At 42.6% G+C, this 20389-nt stretch overlaps 1 protein-coding gene across 1 annotated transcript in view; it reads left to right on the forward strand.

The window, feature by feature from the left end:
* Positions 1-19622, forward strand: part of col6a2 (collagen, type VI, alpha 2) — a 22954-nt gene extending 3332 nt beyond the window's left edge. The window contains exons 2-31 of the mRNA XM_037682002.1: positions 4118-4202; positions 4287-4387; positions 6814-6957; positions 10462-10824; positions 10907-10927; positions 11041-11106; positions 11188-11286; positions 11369-11395; positions 11531-11557; positions 11640-11684; positions 11767-11820; positions 11898-11960; positions 12047-12109; positions 12204-12257; positions 12347-12382; positions 12474-12536; positions 12671-12733; positions 12868-12930; positions 13008-13070; positions 13174-13224; positions 13299-13397; positions 13477-13539; positions 13635-13670; positions 13782-13827; positions 13907-14059; positions 14127-14221; positions 16275-16456; positions 16546-16724; positions 16823-16861; positions 19270-19622. Of these exons, the coding sequence (XP_037537930.1) occupies positions 4127-4202; positions 4287-4387; positions 6814-6957; positions 10462-10824; positions 10907-10927; positions 11041-11106; positions 11188-11286; positions 11369-11395; positions 11531-11557; positions 11640-11684; positions 11767-11820; positions 11898-11960; positions 12047-12109; positions 12204-12257; positions 12347-12382; positions 12474-12536; positions 12671-12733; positions 12868-12930; positions 13008-13070; positions 13174-13224; positions 13299-13397; positions 13477-13539; positions 13635-13670; positions 13782-13827; positions 13907-14059; positions 14127-14221; positions 16275-16456; positions 16546-16724; positions 16823-16861; positions 19270-19622 (2787 nt within the window). The 5' untranslated portion in view covers positions 4118-4126. The remainder of the gene's footprint in view (positions 1-4117; positions 4203-4286; positions 4388-6813; positions 6958-10461; positions 10825-10906; positions 10928-11040; positions 11107-11187; positions 11287-11368; positions 11396-11530; positions 11558-11639; positions 11685-11766; positions 11821-11897; positions 11961-12046; positions 12110-12203; positions 12258-12346; positions 12383-12473; positions 12537-12670; positions 12734-12867; positions 12931-13007; positions 13071-13173; positions 13225-13298; positions 13398-13476; positions 13540-13634; positions 13671-13781; positions 13828-13906; positions 14060-14126; positions 14222-16274; positions 16457-16545; positions 16725-16822; positions 16862-19269) is intronic.
* Positions 19623-20389: the final 767 nt, after the last annotated feature.

The raw sequence follows: 20389 nt of genomic DNA on the forward strand, positions 1-20389 counted from the left end.
CAGGACACCGACCATCAGTGTAACAGTCCTGTGGTTCCAGCTGTGCATGTATGGAGATCAATTTGTTTCAAAAGTAGTCACACAAGCGTACAACAGGATTTTTTTGTGTACTATAAAATCCACAAGCAAGATAAACAGTTTTTCAAGTGTGCACATTTTAAACTGCACAACTAGGAATATTGTGCACACACAAATTGTCAAATAAATGTGCACAAATCACCTGTTGTGCACGGATCAGCCTGTGAATGTGACTTGTTTTGAGTCTTTCTTACTGCTACAGATTCACAAGCGTAATGCTGCGTTCAAGGCTGCAGAAAAGCTGGGGCATCTGTGAATCTTGTGGCCCCTCTGTGGATCTTACTGTGCACATACAAATTTTGTGACACTTTTGAGACTGATTTATCTCCATAGAAGAGGCTGTAGGAGAAAAGTGTTGCAAGTGTTTGTTCAGCCACTACACCAAGATGTCATAGAGCGACCAAATGTGCTTTCAGTGACCCAGCGGGGGAAATGTTGCTTAATTTCAGAGATCTTGAATTAAAGCACAAAATGTTCACTCAGGAACAACAACCACACTTCGTACGGGTCCCCCGCTGCAGACCAGCTTCTGCAATCCCAGAACCTTTGAGCAGTGTGGCTTCTCCACCATGCAGACTGGTTTATGCTAATCTGATGAACAACTCCACTGATTTTGTTGCATCACAGCTGAAAAGTGAATTCTGCACAGACAAACACTTCTAATCCGATCACACTCTGTGAACACAATAAATCAGAGCACGGAGGACTCACTGTGTCTGATACACTCCCACTGAATGAAAGAAACTAAAGTCTGATCAAATCAGTTCTTCTGAGCCTTTTAAGTCAGAATAGCTGGTGATGTGCAGCAGGTTATGCTTGTTAAAGACAGGAATGGTAATGTTCTAACAAGTGAGGAGAGTGTGACGGGAAGATGGAAGGAGTATTTGAGGAGCTAATGAATGAAGAGAATGAAAGAGAAAGAAGAGTAGAGGTCATAGAAACTGTGGGCCAGGAAGTGGGAAAGATTAGTGAGGGTGAAGTCCAGAAAGCTCTGAAAAGAATGAAGAAGGGGAAGCCAGTAGGACCTGATGACATACCTATGGAGGTTTGGAAATGTCTTGGAGAGATGGCAGTGAGGTTTTTGACTCAAATATTCAATGGCATATTTGAGGCTGAGAAAATGCCTCAGGAATGGAGAAGAAGTGTGATGGTGCCGATTTTTAAGAACAAGGGTGATGTACAGAGTTGTAGCAACTACAGGGGAATGAAGGTGATGAGTCACACAATGAAGATCTGGGAGAGAGTTGTGGAAGCAAGACTTAGATGAGAGGTGAATATCTGTGAGCAGCAGTATGATTTCATGACAAGAAAGAGAACCACAGTTGCCATCTTTGTGTTGAGGATGCTGATGGAGAAGTACAGAGAGGGTCAGAAAGAACTCCATTGTGTCTTTGTGGATTTAGAAAAAGCATATGACAGAGTGCTGAGGGAGGAGGTGTGGTATTGCATGAGGAAATCTGGAGTGGCAGAAAAGTATGTTAGACTGGTACAGGACATTTATGAGGACAGCAGGACATGTATGAGGACAGCAGGACATGTATGAGGACAGCAGGACATGTATGAGGACAGCAGGACAGTGGTGAGATGTGCTGTAGGAGTGACAGATAGCTTCAAGGTGGAGGTGGAAGTGCATCAAGGATCGGCTCTGAGCCCCTTCTTGTTTGCTCTGGTGATGGACCGACTAACAGATGAAGTCAGGCAAGAATCCCCATGAACGATGATGTTTGCAGATGACATTGTGATCTGTGGTGAGAACAGGTGGAAGAGAACTTGGAGAGGTGGAGGTATGCACTTGAAAGAAGAGGAATGAAAGTCAGCCGTAGTAAGACAGTACATGTGTGTGAATGAGAAGGAGTTGGGTGGAACAGTGAGACTACAAGGAGCAGAGGTCACAAAGGTGCAGGACTTCAAGTACTTGGGGTCCACTGTCCAGGAAAATGGGGAATGTGGTAAAAAAGTGAAAAAGAGAGTCCAGGCAGGATGGAGTGGATGGAGAAAAGTTTCAGGAGTGATCTGTGACAAAAGGATGTCAGCAAATGTCAAAGGAAAAGTTTACAAGACACTGGTGAGACCAGCTATGTTATATAGTCTGGAGACAGAGACATGGACAAAAAGACAGGAGACAGAACTGGAAGTGGCAGTAATGAAGATGTTGAGGTTCTCCTTAGGAGAGACAAGGCTGGATAAGATTAGGAATGAGATCATCAGAGGTACAGCACAGGTTAAACAACTGGGAGATAATGTTAGAGAGACCAGACTGAGATGGTTTGGACATGTCCAGAAGAGGGACTGTGGGTTTACTGGTAGAAGGATGTTAGAAATGCAGCTGCCAGGAAAAAGACAAAGAGGAGATATATGGATGCAGTTAGAGAGGACATGGAGGAGTTGGAGTGAGGACAGAGTGAGGTGGAGGAGGATGCTTCGCTGTGGAGACCGTGAAGAGGGAAAAGCTGAAAGAAGAAGAAGAAGATGGCAAAATATCTGTTTTTTTGTTTTGTTTTTCGATTGACTTTTGATGCGTCTAACATCGTTTAATGATTGCTTTGCGGTTAATGTAACTGAAACTCATACAGTATTTTTTATTTTGATTGTTTCTGATTCTATTGTTATTTCTCAGCTCTGTTTTCGAATTATTCACCAACCAGTTAGTCGTCATGCCCTGGTACTGTCCATAGAATACTTGAATATGCATAAGCACAGTGGTGGGCACAGCTAACAAAAAGTTAGCTTCGCTAACCCATATGTCGCTAACTAAAAAAAAAAAAAAACTTTGCTAACGCTAAATAGGTAAAAGAATTAACCGCTTGGACGACTGATATCACTTAGCCTGTGTCACACATCTTCATCTCCTTCCAGCTGAAGCTGTGACGATCAATCACGTCTCATCTTGTCACGTGTGCACGTTGTAAACCAATAGCGTGCCTAACGGACTCTTTGAGACACGCCCACAACGAACAGAAACCAGCTCGTGAATTGTGTTAGCAGAACTGTGCCCACCACTGCGTAAACGTAAACAAACGACTCGTAATTGTTGGAAACAAAAGCTGACTAGACAGAGTGTCTTCAACACTTTTCATCGCCCAAGCCTCAAGGTCACAAATCAAGGTCAAAGTTAAAACGATGTCTTTGCTTTTCCAGACCATAACATCTAAACCACTTAAGATAATTTAACAAAACATGATGCACATTTGTTCCACCAGCATGTCACGTAACCTTTTTATCACCCAGCTCTAAGGTCAAGGTCACAAATCAAGGTCAAAGGTTATACAAGGTCTACAGCTAGCTACAGATTGCTGTATAATTGTTTGACGAGTGTATAATATGCTGTATGCAGAACTCTTGTTACTTTTTTTAAATGTTATCATGGATGATACACAGAATAAAGAAAAAGCAAATCCAACACATTTTTAAAACCATGTTTTTATCACCTACTTTAATCATTTCTGTTTATGACATCCCTCTCTGCTGCCAGATGCAGGTTGGTCTGCTTTATTCTTGTGTCAGTATCAAATAACTACAGACGTGTTCCTTCTGTAAAAAACATTATAGGTACAGAGTGAGGTAGGTCTGAATTCTTCCAGAGGACCCGACTTAACTTTGTTACATTATGGGAGTCCAGTAACTTTGTTTAGTTTGAAGTTTGGTATTTGTTATTTCAATTCATTTTCTAGATTCCAACAGGACAATGAGTCGTGTTCTTGTGACTCTTTAAAACATTAATATACTGTAAGTGTGTGGCAACCATGTTGACCAATAAGACATTGGTTGTTGGACATTTAATTTGAAACAGAATTTAATCTTGATCATTTCACTGAAAACAAACAAATGCTGTATAAAACAACGATAACAGGTTGAAATACGTCCTGTAGTAGTTTAAAATGCTTTTATTTTGGTGGTTTAAACACATCGTTCTCATGCTTAAGCCATAAAGTATTTGCCCTTTTGGTTTTAACCTCTATATGAGCTACCAGCACAGGTATTGTAAAAGAACAAGAGGACATCATTAGTTCATGTGTGTCCTGTTTGTGGCCGACAGTAGAAGAAGAAGATGATGGGGCTGGAGGTCGTCGTGCTCTGCCTTCTGTTTGGAGCCCTGACTCATGCCCAGAAAGCAGAGTGCAGCAGTGAGTGTCACAACGTCAACGACAATACTGCCTTCATTTGTCTCACAACCCTGAACCATGTTGGTTGGTGTGTGTTTCTTTCAGAGAAGAGAGAATGTCCCATCGACCTGTACTTCACCATCGACACATCAGAAACCATCGCCCTACAGGAGTCGCCTCCTGGGTCGCTGGTGGATAGCATCAAGGTTCTTCTTTTATTTACAGTTTAATAAAGGTGTTGCACAGCAAAGATGGTCAGATTCAGCGTATTACTGTAGTTTCTGTATTATATGTAATGAGTGAATAAACGAGACAAAAACTCACTGCTCCACAGTGATTGTAGGGTCACTTCAGAAAGCTAGTTAAAGAGAAGTTACTTGTTTCCTTGTTAAATATGTAACTATTTATGTGTTTCATGAAGGTAAAACGTTGCATTTTATTTTATTTATTTTGACTAAATGTTTTAAAACTACAGCTCTCAAGGTGGGCTCTGGAACTCACTATAAACTGTGAAGCACTATCTTTGAGGGCTTGTAAACATTTTCATAAATTAATTTTAATTAAAAATTAAAAGTGGAAGTGGGTTTTGGCTCCACCCACTCTATGTCGTGATTGGTTAATGTTCCTGTCAGTTTTTAAACAAACTCCTCCTGGAGAGACTGACTGAGCTCAGCCTTCTCTCCTGGCAGTGAAGTCCTGACCAATGAGAAACACTCGAGGCCTTCTTGAGTGTTCCCGACTTATAAATATGTTTATGAACCATGCATTAAAAAAATGAAACAAAAAGGATAAAATTGTATACACTAAAGAAGTATGTCTTATAAAAAGTAGTATGTTAGTAAAAAAAAATGTTTAAACGTGACAAAGTGCATCCGCAAAATGAGTTACGTCTAAAAGTAGAAGATTTTGGAATGACGATATATTCCCTTCATCTGGTACTGTAACTGATGAGGTGAAGAAGAGATGACAGACAACATGGTGTTCTGCTCAGGTCTTGCAGACAATGTCAAACCAAAAATGGGGGAATGGCCAGTCCAACACTTACCTTGATGTCCTTGTTTACCTGGCCTGTTAGCAACATTTGAACATTTCAACCAAAGTTTAAATCACATCTGCCACTGTTAGTTTGTGAGATACTACTACTAATAATGCTAGTACTACTACCTCTACTGCTACTACAAATAATAATACCACTACTACTAGGGCGACTGTGGCTGAGTGGTTAGAGCAATCGTAGTCCAATGCAAGAGTTGGGGGTTCAAATCCACCAGCAGTCACATGCCATAGTGTCCCTGGGCAAGACACTGAACCCCTCGTTGCCTCCGACATGTGTCCCATCAGTGTATGAATGTGATCTAAAAAGTACTGATTAGTTTCTTTAGAATGATTTGTTCAATTAGCTTCGTAGAGATCTAGTAGAGTTCTGTATGAATGGGTAAATGAGGACACAGATTGTAGTGTAAAGTGCTTTGAGTATTTTGAAATAAGATAGAAAGGTGCTGTATAAGTACAGTCCATTTATTACTTCTACTACCACCACATCTACTGTTACTATTACTACTACTAACACTGCTACTGTTACTATTATTACTACTACTACTATTATTACTACTACTACTACCACTACTATGGTTAGATTTGACTTCTAACTCTAACCATAAGTTTTAGTACCTACAATCACCCTTAATACCTGTTACTGACAAGAATGTGTTTTAGAATTTGAGCATGACACCTGACAACAGGAATGGTTTAAAAATTGTATTGATAAACAGCTGCTGGTGGAGGTCAGGGTCCAAGAACTGGTCCAATCTGTAGAGACAGAGGGATTAGTTATCTGGGTTTTACTGTGAAGGTTCAGAGGAGTACAGAGGCAGTCACTAACCTTCACAGTCAGGTGAGGGAGGGTCTCCTTCAGGGAGAAGAAGACGGTGACGTCACCGACGGTGAGTGAACAGCAGCAGAGAAGCAGGGCTGAGCAGAACGTTGTTTGAAGGGGCATCCAAACGGGGGTTCTGTGGGTATAAGCAGGGGTCGAGCACAGGAAGTCAGAGATCCAAACCCAAAGCCAAAATGAAATCCGTGAGACGCAGTCATAGTAGAAGCAAGGAGAGTCGATACCGTGGTCAGAGAGGTTAATCCATTGCAGACAAGGAGCAGGCAAAGCGGGGAATTCAAAAGGCAGGCATGAGGTTGAGACAAGGCAGGTAAACGGGACTATGACGTGAGTGCTGGACATCTATCAAGAAGAGTTTGATAATCTGGTAAGGAAGGAACAAGAGCTTGGAGCTTAAGTAGGGCAGGAAACAGGTGAAAGGCATGATCGTTGATTGAGGTGCATGAGCAGAGTGGGCATGGCTGGATGACAGGAGCAGACCAGAAACATGGCAGGAGGGACAGACAATTACTTTCTAACCTTATGCAAGTATTTGTAATATTTTCTCCACCAAAGTGAGTGAATGTTAATTTTTCAGAGTATTTACTGACAGCTCAATATGAACAGCATAACAACGAAACAGCAAAATAAAAATGGTCCATAACTTCAAACAAAGAATGTTAGTCTTTTGTAAAGTTCTGCTGACAGGTCTGGATGTATTGTGTGTGGAGTGTCATGTCTTGTATCTTCTTTCTGTAGCAATTCACTGAGGCGTTTGTGACGCGTTTGACTGATGAAGAACTCAAAGATGTTGTACGAATCAACTGGAACGTTGGTGGGCTGCACTTCTCCCAGACCCAGGAGATCATCAGCTCCATCGGACCCAAGAATGATTTCACCAATGTGAGGATCACAAACACACACACACACACACACACACACACACACACACACAAACACAAACACACACACACACAGTCCTTTCTGCTGCAGACAAACACATTTAGGAGGAGAGTGTAGACTGATTCCTATACCAGTCCTGTACCTGTTCAAAAAAGAGAAGAATGAAGTATAAAATATTTTAATCCTACCCCTCATCTTTAATTAATATATTTCTTACACAAAATATTTTTCAATAATATATTATTAATATCTTGTTTTGTATTCATATAATAATACATTTCTATGCAAGGAATACGGTATGTTAGTATATAAAAAAAAGTATTCACAAGCCCATAAGCATATATAAATGTAGAATTACACATTTGATTTAAACATACACGTGCTGTCACACATTCCTATACATACAGTCAGTAGAACTTGCTGACACAATACATTAATAATAAAAATTAGTAGTAGTACTAAAAATAATTGCAGATGCAGATGGCATCTATATCATAGTTGTCTGATAAATTGGGAACTGCGTCAGAGTTGACACCCCTAGATAGCAGCTCTCTGCTCCACACAGAGGGATGTGGTTTCTCTGTGGTCTGCGGTTGTGTGGGAGGGCATCTGGTGTAAAAACAATCATCAAGTCTTTGTGTGAGTTAGTTTGCTGTGGTGACCCCTGAAGAAGGGAGCAGCCGAAAGAAAATAAATTAAAAACCTTTATATAATTAATATAGTTAAACTGCTGGTGTAATACAGTAGTGGAGTGCAAGATACCGTTCAAAGAAAAAGATCAGCCAAGAAGAAATATGACAGTGAGAGGACTGAAGAGAGGAGACAGGAATATAAGGAAATGGGGCATAGAGCAAGGAGGTAGCTAAGGCAAAGCAGAAGGCGTACGATGAGTTGTATGGGAGGCTGGACACTAAAGAGGGCGAGAAGGACTTGTACCGATTGGCAAGACAGAGGGATCAGGCTGGAAAGGATGTGCAGCAGGTTAGGCTTGTTAAAGGTAGGAATGGTAATGTTCTAACAAGTGAGGAGAGTGTGACGGGAAGCTGAAAGGAGTATTTTGAGGAGCTAATGAATAAAGAACATGAAAGAGAAAGGAGAGGTCATAGAAACTGTGGACCAGGAAGTGGGAAAGATTAGTGAGGGTGAAGTCCGGAAAGCTCTGAAAAGAATGAAGAAAGGGAAGCCAGTAGGACCTGATGACATACCAGTGGAGGTTTGGAAATGTCTTGGAGAGATGGCAGTGAGGTTTTTGACTCAAATATTCAATGGCATATTTGAGAGTGAGAAAATGCCTCAGGAATGGAGAAGAAGTGTTCTGGTGCCCATTTATAAGAACAAGGGTGATGTACAGAGTTGTAGCAACTACATGGGAATTAAGTTAATGAGCCACATGATGAAGATCTGGGAGAGAGTTGTGGTAGCAAGACTTAGACGAGAGGTGACTGTGAGCAGCAGTATGGTTTCATGCCAAGAAAGAGAACCACAGAAGCCATGTTTGCTTTGTGGATGCTGATGGAGAAGTACAGAGAGGGTCAGAAAGAACTCCATTGTGTCTTTGTGGATTTAGAAAAAGCATATGACAGCGTGCCAAGAGAGGAGGTGTGGTATTGCATGAGGAAATCTGGAGTGGCAGAAATGTATGTTAGACTGGTACAGGACATGTATGAGGACAGCAGGACAGTGGTGAGATGGGCTGTAGGAGTGACAGATAGCTTCAAGTTGGAGGTGGGATTGCATCAAGGATCGGCTCTGAGCCCCTGAGAAGAAGTGTGCTGGTGCCCATTTTTAAGAACAAGGGTGATGTACAGAGTTGTAGCAACTACAGAGAAATTAATTTGATGAGTCACACAATGATGATCTAGGAGAGAGTTGTGGAAGCTAGACAGATGAGAGGTGACTATTTGTGAGCAGCAGTATGGTTTCATGCCAAGAAAGAGCACCACAGAAGCCATGTTTGCTGTGAGGATGCTGATGGAGAAGTACAGAGAGGGTCAGAAACATGAAGGCTTCAAGTACTTGGGATCCACTGTCCTGAAAGAGTAAAGAAAGGGTAAAGAGGTGAAAAAGAGAGTCCAGGCAGGATGGAGCGGATGGAGAAAAGTTTCAGGAGAGATTTGCAACAAAGGGGTGTCAGCAAATTGCAAAGATAAAGTTTACAAGATGGTGGTGAGACCAGCCATGTTGTATGGTCTGGAGACATGGGCAAAAAGACAGGAGACAGAACTGGAAGTGGCAGTAATGAAGATGTTGAGGTTCTCCTTAGGAGTGACAAGGATGGATAAGATTAGGAATGAGATCATCAAAGGTACAGCACAGGTTGAACAACTGGGAGAGAAAGTTAGAGAGGACAGATTGAGATGGTTTGGACATGTCCAGAGGAGGGACCGTGGGTATATTGGTAGAAGGATGTTATAAATGCAGCTGCCAGGAAAAAGACAAAGAGAAGATATTTGGATGCAGTTAGAGAGGACATGGAAGTAGTTGGAGTGAGGACAGAGGATGCAGAGGACAGAGTGAGGTGGAGGAGGATGACTCGCTGTGGAGACCCCTGAACAGGGAAAAGCTGAAAGAAGAAATTAAAAGTTCTGAACCATACTAAAAATCATAAACCAATTGCATTCACATTGGTATTAATCCCCTTCCTCTCTTTACCTTGTAAATGTCATGGTTTTGTATTTGTTTTTAAACTGGTTGATGTTTAGACATTGTTTTATTTAAACTTTCAGTCTGTTCGATATTTTGACTCCAGTCACGCTGATGCAAATAAGTTGTGCTTGTTTTATATTTTACATTCTTATAGAATTTTACATTTTTTTGATTGAAAAAAATTGAAAACACAACTTTGTGAATTATTCGAACAGCTCTTATTTGGAGCGTGAGTAGTGGCTGCACAGAACTTTTACATGTATTGCCCCATTCAATGAATTTTCAATTTCAATTTAATTCAATTCAGTGCAGTTTATTTATATAAAGCTAAGCCACAACAGAAGTCATCTCAGGGCACTGAACAGTAACATTCAAATATAAAATATAATTTAACATTGTTTATCTGAGGAGCAGACTGCTTTGAGTTTAACTCCATCACAGAACGCTCATCTTGAACAAGCCTGAAGGCGACAGTGGAAAGGAAAAACTCCCTCATGAGGAAGAAACCATTAACAGAACCAGACTCAGGACAAGCGACCATCTGCTTCGACCAGCTGGGTTTGGTAGGAACAGATAAACAATGGCAGGTCAAGAATCACATTAAGATAGAAATAGTATCAAATGAAAACTATTCAATTTTAGCTAATCATTTAAGGAAATGACGTCAATTTGTCTGGCAGTTTTTCAACCATTTTTTCAGGTGCTTGTCACTTTATAGCTACAGTAGGTCCTACAACGTCACATATTGGTTGCATCAATTCTGAAGAAAAAAATTCCACTAAAGTATTTTATCGCTGCAATACTTTTACAGATTTAAATTAAGAAGGTAAAGAAGTAACAACCTGTTCGTTCTTCCAGCGTCTTAGAAACATCAAGTATCTGGGAAAGGGCACCTACATCGACTGCGCCCTCAAAGCCATGACCAGGGAGATGCTGCGAGCACCGTCAGACCCCTCAGCCCTCCGCTTCGCCGTGGTCATCACTGATGGCCATGTGACCGGAAAGCCCTGCGGCGGCATTAAGGTGTCAGCAGAGGAGGCTCGCGACAAGGGCATCCGGATATTTGTCGTGGCGGCGTCGACAAACGTCGAAGAGACCGGGCTGAGGGAGATCGCCAACTCTCCAGCTTCAGTCTTCAGGGATGAGTACATGGCCGTAAATCTGAGCCAGAACCGACCTATAATACACACTGAGACCATGGACCGCATCATCAAAATAATGGTAGCACACAAACACACACACTCAGTGAGAAAATGCAGAAGATAGTCTGTCTGCTCATGCTTTGCTTCTTTTGTTTTTACAGAAACATCTGGCTTATACAGAGGTGAGGCTGGACTCCTATCAGAGCTATAATCTGGAGAAATCATAAATGTCTGAGTCAGATCAGATAACCTATCAAACCTATCACCTATCACTGTTTCTCTTCAACAAAACTAGTGTTACAAAGTGTCCTGCCTGGAGACTGAAGGGCTTCCTGGTCCAAAAGGCCACAGAGGACAGAAAGTGAGTTTTGCGCACAACATCTAAAGCATCTTCATCACACACAGTGTTGACCTTCATTGCTGTTTTCTCCTCTGGCTGCAGGGAGCTAAAGGAGACAACGGTGGAGCAGGACTAAAAGGAGAAAGGGGTCGTCCTGGAGACCCTGGTATTGAAGGTCCCATTGGTCAGCCTGGTATCAAAGTAAGTGGCTTTCTCTGATCCACTGACAGAAACCAGCTTTGTTTGAGGCTACGACTTCATATTTGCTTTGTTCTTTCTATAGGGTGAATCAGGTCATAAGGGCGAGAAGGTGAGGCCTCAGCTTGATTTTGTGTTGATACAAATACCTTCTTAAACATTAAGCTTTGAGTTTGTAAGTCGGTGATTTGAGACTGGTCAAAAGTGCAGGTGATCATTAAATACCTGATTTTCTGTCCAAACACAGGGAGAAATAGGAACTCAAGGGAAAAAGGTTGGTGTTTATCCTCATAAACTCTTGTTTATTCACATTAGGCAACACTTGGTGTCTAACTGTCCTCATTTGTTGTTATTAGGGTGTGGCTGGCATTCCAGGGCGTGATGGAACAAATGGGCAGAAGGTAAAGTTTGGGGATGAGTCTTTGTTCTGCACATGACCTTCAGTATTCTTTGTATGAATATTTTATTTTATTGTACTTTCAGGGTAAAATCGGTCGAATTGGTGCTCCAGGCTGCAAAGGAGACCCAGGCGACAGAGTAAGAACTTGCTGATTTGATCATCTCAGATGCACTGCATTGGGGATTACTGATAATCTGTGGTAAATGGTTTTCAGGGTCCTGATGGTCACCCTGGAGATGTTGGTGAACGTGGTCCCGCTGGGACTGATGGAGAGAAGGTACACAATCCCTTAATTTTTTACTGATTAAACCCAATTCTCTTATCTATTCAGCCCATGGCTAAGCACCGCTTCGTTTTCTCCAGGGTGATCCTGGACGTCCTGGAAGACCCGGTTCACCTGGATCACCTGGACTGGCTGGACCAAAGGTAAAACAGATAAGAGAGACAGAGACATGTGTCACCTGCTGAGACCAACAGACTAGAATATTGGAGGTCAAGCACTAAACTGTTTCATCTGCAGGGAGAGAGTGGAAGTCCTGGATCACCTGGCCTTCCTGGAGAAAAGGGAAATCCAGTAAGACGCTTCGGACAACTAAATCCATGAAGGCTCATGAAACTCTTTGTCCTGCACTGAATCCTTGATCTGTTTGTTTTCTTTGTTAGGGCCAGCCTGGACTCGCAGGAAAGAGAGGCGAGGAGGTAAGAATACCTAACTTACCTCGTATCAGGTGTTTTTCCACCTGTTCTGTCTTTACGCTGCCTGATGGCCTCAAAAACTGTGGACCTTTAGGGACGAAGAGGAGACCCCGGGTCAAAAGGAGCACAAGGGCCCACTGGTGATATTGGAGAAAAGGTACGAGTTCAGCTAGTCAGTGGTACAAAAGTGACTCTTACTTTTATTGTTGCATTAGCTCAAATTATTTTAGTCTACTTGATCTTCAGCAGTAAGACATGTGGAGGCTGAAGACCCATGTAATTCTGTTTCAGGGTGAATCAGGACCAGAGGGCCAGAGAGGCCTGCTGGGTGAACAGGGGAAAAAAGGACCAAAGGTAGAAACCATTTTATTTCAGTAGCTAGTATCTCGTCCAGAAAATAATAACTTCATATACAATAACTTCTAACGCTAACCTTAATTTATGCTCAGTAACTTGCTTTTATTACAACTTCTTCAAAACCTAAACAGGGAGACGCTGGCCTACCAGGACCCAGAGGACCACCAGGAGCATCAGGGGAGCCTGGGAGAAATGTAGGTTAATGTTGAAACGTACAGTTAAATGAAGGCCCTTAAAGACAGCTGTTGCTTCAATGTTGTTTGAACTTTAGGGTTCAAGAGGTGACCCTGGGGATGCTGGACCAAGAGGCGAGCCCGGAGTGCCCGGACCTAAAGTCAGTACCTTTGTGTTTGTGATCTCATCGTCCTCAGCCTGTTTCAGGTCTGGAGCTGCAGGTCTTCATGCATCTCTGTAATATCTCTGTATTATCTGTTCAGGGGGACACGGGAAGACCTGGCTTTAGTTATCCTGGACCCAGAGGAGCAACGGTATGTCCATAACTTGATTTTATTGTTTAACTCGTGATACGTTTAGCTGACAGGTCTTCCTCGCTCGTCTTCAGGGTGATAAAGGAGAAAAAGGCAGCCGAGGAGCTCGTGGAAGCAGAGGAGACTGTGGCCAAAAGGGAGATCCTGGAAATAAAGGAACTCCAGGAGAGCCGGTAAGTCATCTCTGGTGTGAAGTTGAACTGATCGCCAGTCTTAAAGTATCAAATGAGTTGTTTATTTTACTTTTAACAGGGTGAACCAGGGCCCCAGGGAGAGCCTGGACTAAGAGGGCCAAGGGGAGATCCGGGTCGTGACGTACGTCTATAAAAACCATCAAAAAGCTTTATTTGACTGTGGTGATGCACAGAACACAGAGTGGCAGAATCTAACTTTATTCTCCTTCTCTGCAGGGAGATCCAGGTCCAGAGGGAGATCCTGGTCTCACCGTGAGGACATTTTATTTAATCACAGGAAACAGAGACAGAGAAATGTGACATTTTCTGAGGCACGCAGAGGATTTTATGAACAAAACCAAATGTTTTTATCTTTGACTGCAGGAGTGCGACGTTATGAACTACATCAGGGAGACCTGTGGCTGCTGCGGTGAGTCAGGTTCCCACTGCACAATCATTTACAAACTTTTCTTATCAAAATCAAACTTCTTATGTGTTTTAATGCCCAGACTGTGAGAAACGCTGTGGAGCCCTGGACATCGTCTTTGTCATCGACAGCTCCGAGTCCGTGGGCCTCACCAACTTCACCCTCGAGAAGAACTTCGTCATCAACACCATCAACAGGCTGGGATCTTTTGCCAGAGACCCCCAGTCAGAGACAGGTTTGTCAACGTGCAAAGCTACATTTTAAAGATGGCTGCCAGCTTGAGGACCTGCTTGTTTCTCCAGGCACTCGAGTGGGTGTGGTGCAGTACAGCCACAGCGGGACCTTCCAGGCCATCCGGCTCAATGACCCCCAGATTGACTCACTGACTGCTTTCAAGGTTTCTCCAACACAGACACAGAAACACAGACGTACACAACACTGAAGTTATTTTTAGTGTACGGTACAGACAGTTCTTTTGTCTCTCCGGCCACATGTTTCTTAATTATTACAAGCTGACCGGGTGTCTGTGCACATGAAGGAAGACACCAGATGCACAGTGAACAAGTTTCACTGCCGGTGCATAAAATCATAAGGATGTAATCTGTTCAGATTAAACAATCAGCACAGAAATAAACATTTTATAAGAGCTTTGGATTTATTGACTTTTTCCCCTATGAACGTTTGTTTTGCCACAGATGTAGATTATATTATTATAACTTAATGCAAAATATAGATGAAATGGTCTCCAACAAATGAACCCTTTGCTTATATTGGAAGCATGTTAAACTTTTATGTTGCAAGTTTTTAAAACAAGCTTAAAATCTAGACTTTGCAGATAAAGTACATATTTGTGGTCCGTTGAAACAATTCATGTGTTTGTCATGAACGAGCTCTGCGTTGAGGCCTGACGCTAAAATATGCAACAGAGTTTAGGCTTTTCTGTGAGCTAGGTCTTTGTGTCATTTGGAAATACCCTTCATCTGTCCATCCGTGCATGTTGTGAGCATAATTTGAAAAATAAATGAAGCACGGCATCCATTTGAGTGTGTGGTTACGTCTCGGGATAGGAAAGGTTCCTTTTAAAAAGTGGATTGCCACGTCAAAATCTAAGATGGCCACCTCCAGATGTAAACCGACCACCACATCGCTTGTGGAAACTTTGTTTTCTAGTTTTTGTATCGCTTAAATGTATAGTTTCCTCAAATTATTGGGCTGGCCAAAAATAAATCTATGGGGGCAAAAGCCACCATTGGCCACCACCTGGCTCCTCTGTTCAACTGGTGGTGTATAAAATATCTTCTGCCACTTTCCAGGAAGCAGCACGGTGGCGCAATTGGTAGAGCTGCTGCCTCTCAGCGAGCAGGTCCTTGGTTCAAACCCCGGTCCAGGGGCCTTCTGGGTGGACTTTGCATGTTTTCTCCGGGTACTCCGGTTTCCTCCCACAGACCAAAAACATGCATGTTAGGCTGATTGGTAACTCTAAATTGTCCCTAGGTGTGAGTGAGAGAGTGAATGGTTGTTTGTCTCGTTTGTCTCTATGTGGCCCTGTGATGGACTTGCGACCCGTCCAGGGTGTACCCCGCCCCTCGCACAGTGATTGCTGGACATGGGCACCAGCGACCCCCGTGACCCAAAATGGAATAAGCGGGTAAAGATAATAAATGGATGGATGGACTTTCCAGGAACTGTCACTCTACGCTGCCTCAAACAAACAAAAAAAAGAGGACATACCTCAAAAAACGACAAACATCCATTTATTATCTTTACCCGCTTCTTCCTTTTCGGGTCGCGCGCGGGAGTCACTGGTGCCCATGTCCAACAGTCACTGTGTGAGAGGCGGAGGACACCCTGGACAGGTCTCCAGTCCATCACATAGAGACAAACGAGACAAACAACCACACACTCTTACCTAGGGACCATTTAGAGTTACCAATCAGCCTAACATGCATGTTTTTGGTCTGTGGGAGGAAACTGGAGAAAACCCATGAGAGAACATGCGACACCCAAACTACATATAGAAAGGTCCCGGGCTGGGATTTGAACCGGGACTTTGAACCAATTTCTCACTGGGAGGCAGCAGCTCTACCAACTGAGCCACCCAACTACAAACATTCACTATTCAAATCCCTCAACGATGGGCAACTTTGCCAGAACTTTGCTAACAGGCTAGCAACGCTATCTTGTTTATTTTAGGAGGAAAACTACAACAGCAATAAAGTCTGCTTGCTCTCTTTAGCTTTCAGTCTTAAGTCTGCATCTATAAAATTTAACTTTTTCACAGTCTGTGCAAGCTGTGGCATTTTCCTTTAGATAGTTTACCTCTGTCACAAACATTAAAACTGCATTGTAAGAGTATTTTTACAGAAACACCACAAGCACCCTCCTTTTGTTTAACACCATGTTTTGTTCATATTTTTTTCATTTTCATTCTTTTCATATTTTCTGTTCAGGAAGCTGTAAAGAGACTAGAGTGGATCGCGGGGGGAACATGGACTCCATCTGCTCTTAAATACGCCTACGACAACCTGATCAGGGACAGCCGCCGGGCCAAAGCAAACGTCACTGTTGTCGTCATCACCGACGGACGTTTCGACCCAAGAGATGACGACACCCTCCTTACCTACCTGTGCAAGTATGTGTTCGGAGAGTTTGTGCAAGAACGTGGGACAAAAGAAACTCGTCTCAGAGCTGGTGTTTTTCTCTTGCGGTGCGTGTGAACAGTGATCCCAGTGTTGACGTGAGTGCCATTGGTATTGGAGACATGTTTGAGCAGTTTGAGGAAAGTGAGAGTCTGCAGAGCATCGCCTGTCAGAGGGACGGCAGAGTGATGGGAATGAGGCGATTTGCAGATCTCGTGGCCGAAGAGTTCATCGACAGGATTGAAACCGTGCTCTGCCCTGGTAAACTTGCACGACGGAAATAAAATGAATGAACAACGTGTTCAAGTGGAAGAAAAGAGAAGATCTATTTACTGTTTATCGTTCTCTGTCTTTTACAGAGCCTGTCATTGTATGCCCCGACCTGCCCTGTAAATCAGGTAAGACTTAAAAGTAGAATCAAATGATCTCTTCTCCTCTCAGGTTGAATGTTATTTTAATAATTAGACTCAGTAAAAGATCAGTAAGCTTCAAATGAAGTGCTTCTTAAATGCTGCAGTAAAATTTAAGCAGGGTACATCCATCCATTCATCCATCCATCCATCCATTCATCCATTATCTTTACCCGTTTCCTCCTGTTTGGGTTGCAGGGGTCACTGTGCCCATACCCAGCCTTGAGTAGGGTCAAATATTAAATTAATTTCTAGGACATTAAATTTTATACAATTTCTTACCTGGTTAAAAACTAGGGATGCACGATATTGGATTTTTGGCCGATAACCAATATCAATACCGATTTTTTTTTCCTTAGACCTACTTACAGAGATAGTTTTTTCTGCTATGGAATTAAAATACTTCATTATTCTGCATGGTCTTTGTCAATTTGGCCTGCTACCAAATGTAGATGCCAAAAAGGGGGCTGAAAATGATGTAACACTATATAAATATATAACACATTACAAAAAGCGCCTTTTATATCGGTGAGTTATTTTGATGGAATGGCTGATGTTCGATATTTAACTTTATTGCTAATATGGACCGATATTGATACCATGCCGATAATATTGTGCATCCCTATTAAAAAACATAGTTTAACAGGCTAAAGGGCTACACATTAACATTTTCTGTGTGTAAACCATAGACTGGTAATAATTCATAAACATCCTCTGGGAACCTGGAAGTGGAAGTCAGAAAGGGACCAGCCGTTCATATTTTAACTCCCACCCGTCTACATTAACCAGTACATCATTGTCCTGGGTTCTGTCTTTGTTCTGCAACATTTTGCCTCAGAGTAGTTCCTTTGAAGCATACTGGCAGCTTTAAATTACGTTCATAGTTTTAGAAAAATTGTGGTTTACCCTGTTTGTTTTTTCAACTGTTAGCTGTCGTTGTTCTGGTGTGATTAAATCACGAGGTTGTGAGTTATTTAAAAACAAACTGCAGAACAAATCAGTGTGCCTCCGACATCATGATTGGCTGTGTTGATGCATTAGTGGGACTCCGCCCACAGTGTTGTTCCGCCCACTTGTTGCAGGAGGGGGCAACTCTAAAGGGGAAGCCCCACCCCCCTGGAAGCCACTGGCTGAAGAAGGCAGCCCCTCATTGGTTCCCACCTCTTTGGAGGGTGTGACCAGCCTACTGAGCGGCCTGAGCGAACAGCAGTACGGGGTTGGCATAGCAACCATGGCGTACACCGCCCAGAGAGCCAAACTCACGGACGGAGCAGACAGGGATCAGTGGACCAAGCTGTTCATCGACTCCTTCAAATACGTCTATGGAGACATTATGGGAGACCCGGAGAAAGCTCTTGGGCTGTGCTAGTGCTAACACCCTAACCATGCTACCTCGCAACTATGACTAATAAGCTTGCTGCTGGAAATTAAACATGTCTGCAGTTTTAATTTATATTAATCTGAAGGTGCAATACACACGTAGCCTCATGGAAAGCAAACGCACGACTCGAAGCTTGATCTCACTAGACCTTGGAAACAGCCTTGAGTTTAAAACAAATGTGACAGACTAAAAGTCTAAATTTGGCCTGTTCTCTGTGCATACTGAACCTTTGTGAACACACGGCGGTGTAACCCAGGGAGACGTGTCAGTAACAAACATCATTTCTTCCATCCTATTGGAGGGCCGGCTTCTGCTCAGATGGAAAATGGCTGTCATTCATTTGTTGCAGGCAGAGTTACTGTAGAGCCATTCATGTTCCTCTGTGATGAAGCCTCATTTCCAATGTGAATCACAAGCTTGCTGAATCACTCAGTTTTTTGTTGGTTTTTTTTTGGGGGGGGGATGTTTGCACATATCTATGGTAACGACATTTACTTTTCCTCTTTATGCACAGTTTATGTTGATTAAAAGCTATCAAACGTGGAAAATATCTGGTTATATGACAACATGCATTCTGTATATGTGCCATAAGTTTGTTTATGTACCTGTTTGGAGAAGATGAAAGAAATATATGTTTTTTTTTCTTGGCTGGTGCATGTTAAATTTTTTCAGCATGTGGCTTGGCTCGTAAAGTATGATGACTACAGAGAAAAGACCACAATATAGCCTTAATCAACTGTATTTCATCAACTCTCTGACTGTAACTTCATGATGTGATCCAGTTTGTTTTGTATAAAATGGAACGTGTTAAAGTTTATGGTTTGTAAAGAATAAATATTCATGTGTTGATGAGGCCCGTGCTGATCTGGAAACCTTGAGAGTAAATTAAAACAGCTTGACCGCTGCTAGCATGTTGAGTTATTTGGCATGTTCTACATTCTTTTCCTGTCTTTGATGCTCCAACATCTGCCCTCCAGCTGTTGCTCACTGAACACTACGCTTGTGTCTGTTTTAGAGCCTGCTGTGGCCAGTTGTGTCCAGAGGCCCGTAGATCTGATCTTCATGTTGGACGGCTCGGAGAGAATGGGCCTGGAGAACCACCGCAGGGCCAAAGAGTTCATTGAGAACGTGGCTCGCCACCTCGTCCTGGCCAACGGCCCGACGGACGAGAGGAATGCCCGCGTGGCTCTGCTGCAGTACGGCAGCCCCACAGAACAAAAGGTGGAGTTCCCGCTCACTCACAACCTCACGGTGATCTCAGACTCGCTGGCAGGTGTGACCTACATGGATTCTTCTTCTGCTTTGGGCAGCGCCATCATCTACGCTGTCAACAATCTGGTGATCAAAGAGGTACTGTGCTCATGTTAACGTCTGTTTCAGTGAATTCTAAAGTTGTCAGCTTCTGTCAGCAGTGAATCTGGCACATCATCCTGTAAACATAAACCTACTCAATCAAACAATTTCTGTTTACTCCTAAAGTTCAGGGATTTGTTCTTCATTGGTTGTCTGACCACCTTCTGGTTGTGACAAGTCATCAGAACGATCCAAGACAGATTGTTCAGTTTTAGTTTACTCAAGGGGGAAACATGTAACGTGTGAAAGGCTTATTTATGGAGAGGTTGTGAGCAGTAAATAGCTTACTCGCTGTAGATAGAAACAGAGATGTTTTTTGGACTGGACAGACGAGTCAGACCAGGAACAAAGTGCTTTTCCTAAAACAACTCAAACCTAAAACAGCATCACAACAGATCATGCAAATACATTTTTAAAAATAATTACACCTTCTCCTTTTGCATCACAGTTATTGTCCCACCTCACAGAGAAAAGAGGGGAATTGGAAATACCCTCTGTCTGTCCGTATACGTTGTGAGCATGATAATTTGTAAAATAAAGGAGGTGTGGACTTTAATTTTGGTGTGTTGATGCATCTACAGTAAGAAAGGTTTCTTTCGACAATTGGGTTGCTGCATCAAAATTCAAGATGGCTGCCACCATATGTGTTCACTTGTCTTGTGAACTGTATAATTTGACAAATAAGCAACATGCCAACTTCCATTTTGTTGTGAGGTGCATCTAGGGTCACTGTCAAAGTTACCATGTCAAAATCCAAGATGGCCACCACCACATTTATATAT

The sequence above is a fragment of the Nematolebias whitei genome, chromosome 9 (genome assembly GCF_014905685.2).
Source record: "Nematolebias whitei isolate Nwh7 chromosome 9, NemWhi1, whole genome shotgun sequence".
In the NCBI taxonomy this organism is placed as follows: Eukaryota; Metazoa; Chordata; class Actinopteri; order Cyprinodontiformes; family Rivulidae; genus Nematolebias; species Nematolebias whitei.